Source organism: Oratosquilla oratoria, unplaced genomic scaffold (genome assembly GCF_046742065.1).
Source record: "Oratosquilla oratoria isolate Oo_2021 unplaced genomic scaffold, ASM4674206v1 SCAFFOLD45, whole genome shotgun sequence".
In the NCBI taxonomy this organism is placed as follows: Eukaryota; Metazoa; Arthropoda; class Malacostraca; order Stomatopoda; family Squillidae; genus Oratosquilla; species Oratosquilla oratoria.
In genome coordinates this window covers 5,576,391-5,588,999 of record NW_027467710.1, presented here as the reverse complement: position 1 = coordinate 5,588,999, position 12,609 = coordinate 5,576,391, and the positions used below count along the sequence as shown (strand labels likewise).

General features: G+C 40.8%; 1 protein-coding gene across 1 annotated transcript; it reads right to left on the bottom strand.

The window, feature by feature from the left end:
• Nucleotides 1–9,177: 9,177 nt before the first annotated feature.
• Nucleotides 9,178–11,667, bottom strand: LOC143023153 (uncharacterized). Its single transcript, XM_076181667.1, has one exon. The coding sequence runs from the start codon at nucleotides 11,665–11,667 to the stop codon at nucleotides 9,178–9,180; it is 2,490 nt and encodes an 829-aa protein (XP_076037782.1).
• Nucleotides 11,668–12,609: the final 942 nt, after the last annotated feature.

The following is a 12,609-nucleotide window of genomic DNA, read 5'->3' as shown; positions in this document are numbered from 1 at the left end:
CAAAAATGTAAAGATTAGAAACATAGATAAGAACAATTCAATGGAAGATGAGGATAATAATTTCCAAGGATTTAAAGAGGGGGAGGCGGATACCAACCTTCCCCGACTGACAAAACTGGAGGAAAGGCTTGAACAAATGACTGAACATTGGGAGATTAGGTTCGGTAAAATGTCAAAACTTGCAGAAAAGGTGGAAAGATTGAAAGAACTAGAGAAGGCGAACAAAAACTTAACTGATGAAATAGAAGAACTAAAAAGACAGTTAAGAGAAGTAAAAGAGGAGAATAAAGAATTAAAAAGGAACAATAAAGACAATAAAGAAACAATAGGAAAAGAGGCACAGGGGTGGAGGAAGATACAGGAAAATAGTAAAGTTGCATTTACTGATATAATTAAACAGCAAATGAAAGAACAAACTGAAGACTCAGTTATCAAAGTGATGAGACAGAAGGAGAATATTGTAAGAGACTTAGCAGACAAAAAGAAATGTATAATTATATTAGGAATGGAAGAGAAACATAACCCAGATAGAACCTCAAGAATCGAAGAGGAAAATGAAAAAGTAAGCAGTTTACTACAATTAGTTCAGGAAGATAAACCAGAAATAATTAAACAAATCGAAGAGAAGTTCAGACTCGGAAAGTATAGTACAGATAAGACCAGACCAATTAAGATTAAATTCAGGTCACAAACAACGGCTGAGAATATCTTATCCAAAACAGGGAAACTAGCAACAAGTGAACAATATAAAAAGGTATGGATAAAAAGGGAAATGTATAAAGAGGAAAGAGAGGAAGAAAAAAAGAGAAGACTTGAAGCTAAGGAAAAAAACGAGAACAGAACAGTCAGAAAAAGAGAGATTCTATTGGAGAGTAGTGAATATGAAACTAAGGCAATTCGACATACAAGAGAAAAACAAAAGGGAAACAGAGAACACAATGGAAGTGGCAGAAAACTAAGAGTGTCTTACACAAATATAGATGGATTAATAACAGGATTGAATGAGCTGAATGATTATTTGAAGGAAAAAGAACCAGACATAATTGGAATTGTAGAAACGAAATTAAAAGGTCCACTACCATCCAACAGTGTAGGACATGATGCATATAATTATTGGATTAGAAACAGAGAGACAAAGCAAGGGGGTGGAGTTATGTTCCTGACTAAGAAGGATATAAACGTGAGGTGTGTCACATATGGAAAGAATACAGTAGAGATGATTATGATCGAAGTGGAAGACAGAGATAAGAGCAGAAAGTTTGTGATAAATCATGTGCCTCCAAAAACAGCCTCGTGGGAAGAGAGTGAACATAAAAGTATGTTAGAAGACGAGGATAACATTAAATAAGATAATGGAAGATGGAAGAAGAAAAGTTATGATGGATAACTTTAATTGCAAAGAAGTCTGCTGGGAAGAGATGACAGTAAAGGGTGGAGACGGCTCATGGGGAAACGCTCTACTTGAGATGGTTACTGACAATACAATGACACAATGGATACAGGCAGGAGAACACTAGGTATAGAAATGAGGAAGAGCCATCGAGACTAGACATAATAATTACATCTGAACCTAGAATAGTGGACAAGATTTAATATAAAACACCAATAAGTAAAAGTGACCACATATTGATTGAACTGGAACTAAATGAAGAAAAATACATGAAAAGAAATGAGCAATATAGAAAAGGAAGAATGATGTATGAAAAAACAAACTTTGATAAAATAAGAGAATTCTTTCAAAAAGAAAACTGGGAAGAAATATACAAAGAAGAAACAACAGTGGAAGAGAAATGGAATATTTTGACAAAAATTTACAAAAAAGGAGTGGAAAAGTATGTCCCAAGACAAAAACAAGAAAAAGAATATGTAAAATGCTGGTACAATAAAAGTTGTAGGGAGTTAAAAGACAAAAGAGACAAAGCCTGGACCAGATGGAAAAAAGACAGAAGGCCTGAAAAATGGAAAATATATACTTGTTATAGAAATGAATATGTACAAACGTAGAGAGGAAAAGAGAAAATATGAAAAAGATGTCATAGAAAAGTGTAAAGATCAACCAAATCTATTTTACAGATTTGTAAACAACAAATTGAAAAACAAACAAGACTTGGAGAAATTAAGACAGGAGGGAGTTGAATACACTGAGGAAATTGAAATGGCGGAAATTATGAACAAACATTTTAAATCAGTGTTTACAAAGAACATACAACCTCAAGAGATCGAATGGAAAGAGAAAGTCCCTCCCATGAAAGAAATAGAAGTAACAAAGAATGAAATATTAACACACTTGAGTAATCTTGATGTCAGAAAATCGCATGGACCAGATGAAATAGCAAACTGGATTCTGAAAGAATGCAGGAATGAACTGGCAGACAAAATACATAGCATAATAAACAGTTCCTTGAAAGAAGGAAAAGTTCCAGAAGATTGGAAAAAAGCAAATATAGTACCTATATATAAAGGAGGAAATAAAGAAGACCCTACCAACTATAGACCAGTCTCCCTAACAAGTACAATAGCAAAAAAATTTGAAAGAATTGTCAAAAGTAGATGGGTAAAATATTTAGAAAAAAAAAAACAAAGTGTTAAATCCAAGGCAATTTGGATTCAGACAAGGACGATCATGCGTCACTAATTTAATATGTTTCTATTCAAGGCTAATAGATATAATACAAGAAAGAGATGGATGGGCGGACTGTGCATTTCTAGACCTAAAGAAAGCTTTTGACAAAGTACCACATAAGAAGTTGCTTAAGAAATTAGAAACTGAAGGAGGAATACAGGGCAAACTGCTTAATTGGATGGAAAACTTTTTGCAAGAAAGGAAAATGAGAGTAGTGATAAGAGACAAACTCTCAAAATGGGATGAAGTAATAAGCGGTGTTCCGCAAGGAACAGTTCTGGCCCCAATAATGTTTGCTATATATATTAATGATATGGATGAAGGAATTGAAAGCTATATGAGCTTCTTTGCAGATGATGCAAAACTACTGAAAAGACTGAACATGGAAGAAGATTGTGAATCACTACAGAGTGATCTAAATAAAGTACAGGAATGGAGTAGGAAGTGGGAGATGGAGTTCAATACAAAAAAGTGTAGTATAATGGAATTTGGAAAAAGCAAAAACAGAATAACAGGAGCATATAAATTGGGAGAAGAAGGAATAAAAAAAAGTAGAAAATGAGAAGGACCTGGGAGTCATTGTTATGAATAATATGTCACCTGAGAAACATATAAATAAGATTTTTGGAGAAACTTATAATTTAATAAGAACAATCAAAGTGGCATTTACATACCTGGATGAAGAAATGGTGAAGAAAATTCTAATCACCCTGATAAGACCAAGATTGGAATATGCAGCAACGATATGGTCACCAAGTACAAAAAAATGTATAAAAAAACTTGAAAGAATACAAAGAGCAATTACAAAATTGGCACCAACACTCTCAAAACTATCATATGAAGAGAGACTAGAAAAACTTGAACTACAGACACTAGAACAAGGAAGAGAGAGAGGAGATTTGATAGCTATTTACAGAATCATGAAAGGCATAGAAATTATTGATAGAGAGAATCTGATAAAATGGGATGATAGAAATACAAGAGGACACGGAAAGAAAATAAAAAAAGACAGCTATAGAAGAGATCTGAAAAAGAACAGCTTTCCTCACAGAGTAATAGACAGTTGGAACAAGTTAGATAAGAAAGTGGTGTGTGCAAAAACAATACATGAATTTAAAAATAGTTTAGATAAAATGAGATATGAAGACGGGACCCCACGAGCATAGCTCCCCTTCCCGTATAATACAACTAAGTACAACTAGGTAAATACATATATATATATATATATATATATATATATATATATATATATATATATATATATATATATATACACACATATATATATATATATATATATATATATATATATATATATATACACGCACACATGTAATTATATGTATACATTATAAATATACAATACACACACACACACACACACACTTCAACGAATGGACGGCTTAGAAGACGTTCTGAAGAAAATTGAAGTTTTGTGGATCCCAACGCAAAGAGAAGTGCCTATTGTATTTACAGGGTGGGGGAAATTGCTCGTGGGGTAGTAGGAAAGGAGGGAAAGAGGAAAAGGGGAGGGATTACTGAGGGAAATGGAAGGAAATGAGGAAGGAGTAGACTTGGCCCAGGCAGACACGCGAAAGGTAAACAAACGGCCCCCCGACGACGATGAAATGTCTAATAAAAATGTAAAGATTAGAAGTATAGATAAGAGCAATACAGTAGAAAGTGATGAGAATATTTTCCAGGGATTTAAAGAGGGTGGGGGGACACAATCCCCCCCCCCCGACTGACAAGACTAGAAGAGAAGGTCGATAAGATGATCGAGGACTTGGAGCGTAGGTTCGGTCATGTTAACAACATTATACGGAGAGTTGAAAAATTGGAAGAACTAGAGAAGGCTAACGAAAAACTTAACTAAGGAAATTGAAGAATTAAAACAGTTAAAAGAAGTAAAAGATGAGAATAAAGTCTTAAAGGAGAATAATAAGGAGAACAAGGAGGGTTGGAAAAAAATTCAAGAAAATAGCAAAGTTGCATTCACTGACATAATCAGACAGCAAATGAATGAACAAACTGAAAACTCAGTTATTAAAGTGATGAGACAGAAGGAGAATATAGTAAGAGACTTAGCAGACAAAAAGAAATGTATAATTATATTAGGAATGGAAGAGAAACATAACCCAGATAGAACCACAAGAATCAAAGAGGAAAATGAAAAAGTAAGAAATTTACTAGAATTAGTTCAGGAAGATGAACCAGAAATAATTAAACAAATCGAAGAGAAATTCAGGCTCGGGAAATATAGTACAGACAAGACCAGACCAATTAAGATTAAATTCAGGTCACAAACAACGGCAGAGAAAATTCTATCCAAAACAGGGAAACTAGCAACAAATGATCAATATAAAAAGGTATGGATAAAAAGAGAAATGAATAAAGAGGAAAGAGAGGAAGAAAAACAGAAAAGACTTGAAGCAAAGGAAAAAAATGAGGTAGTGAATATGAAACTAAAGAAAGTCGACATACAAGAGAAAAACAAAAGGGAAACAGAGAACACAATGGAAGTGGCAGAAAACTAAGAGTGTCTTACACAAATATAGATGGATTAATAACAGGATTGAATGAGCTGAATGATTATTTGAAGGAAAAAGAACCAGACATAATGGGAATTGTAGAAACAAAATTAAAAGGTCCACTACCACCCAACAGTGTAGGACATGATGCATATAATTATTGGATTAGAAACAGAGTGAAAAAGGAAGGGGGTGGAGTTATGTTCCTGACTAAGAAGGATATAAACGTGAAGTGTGTCACATATGGAAAGAATACAGTAGAGATGATAATGATGGAAGTAGAAGACAGAGATAAAAAGAGCAGAAAGTTTGTGATAAATTATGTGCCCCCGAAAACAGCCTCATGGGAAGAGAGTGAACATAAAAGTATGTGAGAGGATACAATGATAACATTAAACAAGATAATGGAAGAGGGAGGAAAAATAGTTATGATGGGCAACTTTAATTGCAAAGAAATCTGCTGGGAAGAAATGACAGTAAAGGGTGGAGACGGCTCATGGGGAAACGCTCTACTTGAGATGGTTACTGACCATACAATGACACAATGGATACAGGAGAACACTAGGTATAGAAATGAAGAAGAGCCATCGAGACTAGACCTAGTAATTACATCCGAACCTAGAATAGTGGACAAAATTGAATATAAAACACCAATAAGTAAAAGTGACCACATATTGATTGAACTGGAACTTAATGAAGAAAAATATATGAAAAGAAATGAACAATATAGAAAAGGAAGAATGATGTATGAAAAAACAAACTTTGATGAAATAAGAGAATTCTTTCAAAAGGAAAACTGGGAAGAAATATACAAAGAAGAGACAAAAGTAGAAGAGAAATGGAATATTTTGACATTTACAAAATAGGACTGGAAAAGTATGTCCCAAGACAAAAACAAGAAAAAGAATATGTAAAATGCTGGTACAACAAAAGCTGTAGGGAGTTAAAAGACAAAAGAGACAAAGCCTGGACCAAATGGAAAAAAGACAGAAGACCTGAAAAATGGAAAATATATACCTGTTATAGAAATGAATATGTACAAATGTGCAGAGAGGAAAAGAGAAAATATGAAAAAGATATCATAGAAAAGTGTAAAGATCAACCAAAACTATTCTACAGATTTGTAAACAATAAACTGAAAAACAAACAAGACTTGGAGAAATTAAGACAGGAGGGAGTTGAATACACTGAGGAAATGGAAATGGCGGAAATTATGAACAAACATTTTAAATCAGTGTTTACAAGGGAGAACATACAACCTGAAGAGATTGAATGGAAAGAGAAAGTACCCCCTATGGAAGAAATAGAAGTAACAAAGAATGAAATATTAACACACTTGAGTAATCTTGATGTCAGAAAATCGCATGGACCAGATGAAATAGCAAACTGGATTCTGAAAGAATGCAGGAATGAACTGGCAGACAAAATACATAGCATACTAAAAAGTTCCTTGAAAGAAGGAAAAGTTCCAGAAGATTGGAAAAAAGCAAATATAGTACCTATATATAAAGGAGGAAATAAAGAAGAACCTACCAACTATAGACCAGTCTCTCTAACAAGTACAATAGCAAAAATTTGTGAAAGAATGATCAAAAGTAGATGGGTAAAATATTTAGAAAAAAACAGTGTTAAATCCAAGGCAATTTGGATTCAGACAAGGACGATCATGCATCACCAATTTAATATGTTTCTATTCAAGGCTAATAGATATAATACAAGAAAGAGATGGATGGGCGGACTGTGCATTTTTAGATCTAAAGAAAGCTTTTGACAAAGTACCACATAAGAAGTTGCTTAAGAAATTAGAAACTGAAGGAGGAATACAGGGCAAACTACTAAATTGGATGGAGGACTTTTTGCAAGAAAGAAAAATGAAAGTAGTGATAAGAAACCAGCACTCAAAATGGGATGAAGTAATAAGCGGTGTTCCGCAAGGAACAGTTCTGGCCCCAATAATGTTTGCTATATATATTAATGATATGGATGAAGGAATTGAAAGCTATATGAGCTTCTTTGCAGATGATGCAAAACTACTGAAAAGAGTGAAAACTGAAGAAGATTGTGAATCACTACAGAGAGATCTAAATAAAGTACAAGAATGGAGTAAGAAGTGGGAGATGGAGTTCAATACAAAAAAGTGTAGTATAATGGAATTTGGAAAAAGCAAAAACAGAATAACAGGAGCATATAAGTTGGGAGAAGAAGGAATAAACAAAGTAGAAAATGAGAAGGACCTGGGAATCATTGTTATGAATAATATGTCACCTGAGAAACATATAAATAAGATTTTTGGAGAAACTTATAATTTAATAAGAACAATCAAAGTTGCATTTACATACCTGGATGAAGAAATGGTGAAGAAAATCCTAATCACCCTGATAAGACCAAGATTGGAATATGCAGCAACGATATGGTCACCAAGTACAAAAAAATGTATAAAAAAAACTTTAAAGAATACAAAGAGCAATTACAAAATTGGCACCAACACTCTCAAAACTATCATATGAAGAGAGACTAGAAAAACTTGAACTACAGACACTAGAGCAAAGAAGAGAGAGAGGAGATTTGATAGCTATTTACAGAATCATGAAAGGCATGGAAATTACTGACAGAGAGAATCTGATAAAATGGGATGACAGAAATACTAGAGGACATGGAAAGAAAATAAAAAAAGACAGCTATAGAAGAGATTTGAAAAAGAACAGCTTTCTGTGATTCAAAAGTACTTACTTGTGCGTCGATGACGTCGGTTCTTCGGTTTTGGTCGCTCCTGGGTGGGCCCTTACATTCCCTTGCGGCACACTCTCCACTTCTCTAGCCTGCGGTGTTCCGCAGGGAACAGTTCTGGCCCCAATAATGTTTGCTATATATATTAATGATATGGATGAAGGAATTGAAAGCTATATGAGCTTCTTTGCAGATGATGCAAAACTACTGAAAAGTGTGAAAACAGAAGAAGATTGTGAATCACTACAGAGAGATCTAAATAAAGTACAGGAATGGAGTAGGAAGTGGGAGATGGAGTTCAATACAAAAAAGTGTAGTGTAATGGAGTTTGGAAAAAGCAAAAACAGAATAACAGGAGCATATAAATTGGGAGAAGAAGGAATAAAAAAAAGTAGAAAATGAGAAGGACCTGGGAGTCATTGTTATGAATAATATGTCACCTGAGAAACATATAAATAAGATTTTTGGAGAAACTTATAATTTAATAAGAACAATCAAAGTTGCATTTACATACCTGGATGAAGAAATGGTGAAGAAAATCCTAATCACCCTGATACGACCAAGATTGGAATATGCAGCAACGATATGGTCACCAAGTACAAAAAAATGTATAAAAAAAACTTGAAAGAATACAAAGAGCAATTACAAAATTGGCACCAACACTCTCAAAACTATCATATGAAGAGAGACTAGAAAAACTTGAACTACAGACACTAGAGCAAAGAAGAGAGAGAGGAGATTTGATAGCTATTTACAGAATCATGAAAGGCATGGAAATTACTGATAGAATCTGATAAAATGGGATGACAGAAATACAAGAGGATACGGAAATAAAATAAAAAAAGACAGCTATAGAAGAGATTTGAAAAAGAACAGCTTTCTGTGATTCAAATGTACTTACTTGTGCGTCGATGACGTCGGTTCTTCGGTTTCGGTCGCTCCTGGGTGGGCCCTTACATTCCTTTGCGGCACACTCTCCACTTCTCTAGCCTAATTCCCTACCTCCTAACCATTAATGCTAGCTTACCATATCCCCCTTTCCGGGTACTGTACACTCCACTCACACTCGCATTCACCACCACCCACGCACGGTCCTTGTTCGGCACTGCGCCACCCAAGCCAACGTGAGGCCATCCCCCCACATTCGGGTGGGAAGGGGGATACCAGCGCTCGTGCCCTTTGACCCCCTCTCCCCCCCCCCCCAGAAAGAGGGGGAGGGGGTGCCAACCGTCCGTCCCCGTCCGCGCCATACACACTCACGCTCACACCACACCCCCCCTTGATCTAGAGATCAACCTACTCCTCGTCTTCTCCTTCCTCTACATCGTAGTCCTGTAGCCACCTTGGCGGGCGTCTTTCGCGCTGGGGTCTCTGAGACACCCCATCCTCTTCTGTTGTCGCCCCGTGGCCTTCCTCCTCATCTTCTCCTTCACTCACTACCCGCCGTATATCCAAGATATGTCGCGGCACTCCCCCAACAGAAACATTGTTCCGGGAGTTCACCTCCGTCACTGTCCCTCTCGTCCACTGTGACGTGCACTTCCTGTCCCTTGGTCTCACCCATACCTCCTCCCCCACCTGCACTGAGGCGGGGCCTTCTTCGGTATTGGCCGGCAGTTTTGGTCCCTGCAGCGGATGCCGCCAATCATATTTGAACACAGCCTTTTGCGGAACCGAGCGGTCGTCTTGGCCTGACCTGGGGGAGATATTATACCAGAAAACTGCTTCCGTCGGCGGTATTCGCGCCCTCTCAGCTATGGCCTTAATTGTACGATGGTGTCGTTCTACTATCCCATTTCCGCTCGGCCGGTACGCTGCCTGGAAGAAGCGTCTTGTGTTCCACTTGTCCAATGTACCTTTCAGTGCCTCCGACCGAAACGCCGTGCCGTTGTCCATCAGGACTTCATCCACTGGGCCCCGCTCCAAAAATACCTCGTTCATCACCCGCGCAATCTCTTCTCCAGTCTCCGCCTTCAGTTCTCGCCAAATGCCGAACCGCCCTGGGCCGCAGTCGACCATCGATAAGTATCTGGTGCCTTGATAGTGGGTTACGTCAATTGCCAGCCGCCCCCAGTTCTCTTCCACGCAGAGCTCCCCCGCTGAATGCGGTCTGGGGGCTGGGTTTATGGACTGACAGCGGGCACACGCCCTCACCGCATGCCGCACCTCTTCCCTTGATATGTTCGGGTTAACCTTCCTTGCCAGGAACAATGACCTATCGACCCCTAGATGATGCGTTTCGTGCAACTCTTTCGCACGAAAGGACCCAGCGGCGCACACCTCGAGCTTCTCTTCCTGTTCTTCCTTCGCTTTCAGCCAGCTCTTCTTTACTCTGGTAAGCGCGTCCGCTTTGTTCGCCTCCGAGGATACCTTCCTCACCCTTATCTTCATGCCGAACTCGTCGATTAACTCTCTCAGGATCCCAAGGCGGCGCTTCACCAGGATCTCTGCAGCTCCTTTCGTGCGTACTCTCTTTTCAGCCGTCAGCACCGAGTTCATCCACCCCGCTACCGTGGCTGAGTCCGTCCTGATCTCGATCTCACGCAGCCCCCATTTCAGCGCCAAATTTGTTCCTTTTATGACCGCGTCCAACTCTGACACGTTAATATGGTGGTAGTCGTCCTTCTTCCGCTGCCACGCTCCATCTTCGACTATCACGTTCCCTATCTCCAAGACGGCGCCGGTTGCGATACTACTCGTGTCGCACCATACTACGCCATGGCTCTGCTGGGGCGCGTTCCACTGTCCTCTCACAGGATCATCGTGCATCGTCCTCTGGACAACGTCGCGTATCATGGTTAGCGTGTCCTCATCAACCTTCTCTCCCCAATCTTTCGATCCCACCCTCCTCTTAATGTAGCTACATGCCGTACGAAGCCATCCGGCGATCGGGTAGTGGCCCACTAATTTGCCGCAAAGGGAGAAAAGTTCTCGTTTACACATTTCGTCCGTCACCTTTGGGATCTCGTTCCCTCGCTTGAACATCAGCGTTCCTGTCGCGTTCCTTTCCAGTCGCAGTCCCAACACCGCTCCTCCCTCCAACGGCTCCGGTTCCTTAGCTGTCAATCCGTACCGAGCCAGATGTTCCACCACGTTCGACGTCGATTCTATGCCATCGTCCACCAGTATGTCGTCTAGGTATGAGTCAGTGCCCTTCTTCATCGCTTCAGTCTTCTCCAGTACCGTCTTCAGGATTCTCGTCATGATCCTCGGGGCCGAGCTGAGCCCAAAACCTAGTCTGGTCAAGCAGTAAATTCTCCCTTTGTATTTTACTAGCTGGTACTTCCATAGCTTCTTAGTCACGTGAATTTGCAAGTAAGCCGCCCGCAAGTCTACAACGGCGGACGCCCCCCTCCTTCGGCGCCACCTGCGTAGGGTCTCACTACATACATCTACAAAATCGTCGCCAGTATGACACTTCACGAACTGGTTCAGCTCTCGGAAGTCCAGCACCGGTCGTACCTTTCTCTTGGTTGGCTGCACCACTGCCATCAAGGGCAGGATTCCGCCCTCCACCGGTTCCTCCCAGGGACTCAAGATTCCTTCCTCGATCCATCGCTCCACTTCGAGGTCAAAGTCCTCCCTCACCCCCTCTCTGAGGGTCCGTGTGTACCAGTCGACTTTGTTCTTCAAGACGGGCGAGCTTTCCTTCGGATACCACTCTACTTCCCACTTCCGGTCGTCAAATTCCGCCCGGAAGTCCTCGTCCTCAATCGTGCACGGCGTCGCCCTCTCCCCAGGGTCGAGCTTCGGGCCAGCACCGCCCTCCGCGGCTCCCATTGCCATTCCTACGTCCTCACCCGGCCTCGGTCCGTTCTTCATCCTCTCTTCCGAGTCCTGCCTCATTCCAATCCGTACGAGCCCACCGATGAACGTGACTTCTCCAAGCTGGGTAATTCCGTCCATTCCCAGCACCACGTCAATTCCCTCCAGAATCGTTCTAATGACGAGCACTCTTAGTCGTATCGGGATACCCTCCACTATCATTTCAATTTCCTGGTCGCCATCGCATATCGTCTCTCTCCCGTCGACTGTCGTCAGGGCCACATCTCCCCGTCTGAACTCTTGAACTATATCGGTCCTCACGATCGTGGTTGAACAGCCAGAGTCTATCAGCGCCCTCGCGCGTCTCCCTCTCACCCAAATATCCACGATCGGCATACGACTGAACGGTGTCCTTACATTTCCTCGGCGGCCCCTCGCAAAGTGGCCGCCGATGTCCCGTTTCCCTGACTGCAATTTCGGGCCATGTGCCCTGGCTGATTGCACGAGTAACAGATAAGCTCTACCTCCTTACAGTCCCTTGCCAGGTGACCCAGTCTCCGGCACTCGTAACAACGGACCCTCGACAGCCCGCGCCATCTGTTGTAGTCACCCCCGAGCTCACCCGTTCTCCCTTCTCGGTCAGTGGCCACTATCCTCGCCCGCGCGCCCTCTCCCGCCGAGGGCACTCTCCTTTGTGTCTGTTCGTTGGCCACAGCCACCATCGGCCCTTCATCCTTAGCCTTAGTCAGGAGCCTGGCGCGGGCTATAAGTTCGCTCATGTCTGCCTTTGCTGCATTTTCCATTGCCTGCAGCCCAGTCGATATGTAATCCGGAAACCCATTCACGAAAGCCATCCTCACTACCATCTCCATGGGAGTTGCCTTCGAGATTAATCAGGCCTGCCAATCGCCTAATGTTATTTGCGAACACGTCAACCTGTTCTCCCGTCCACCGCATTCGCCG

Bases quoted from the DNA above. Each gene is read 5' to 3' on its own strand.
- LOC143023153 (XM_076181667.1), bottom strand. From the start codon at position 11,667: ATGGCAATGGGAGCCGCGGAGGGCGGTGCTGGCCCGAAGCTCGACCCT.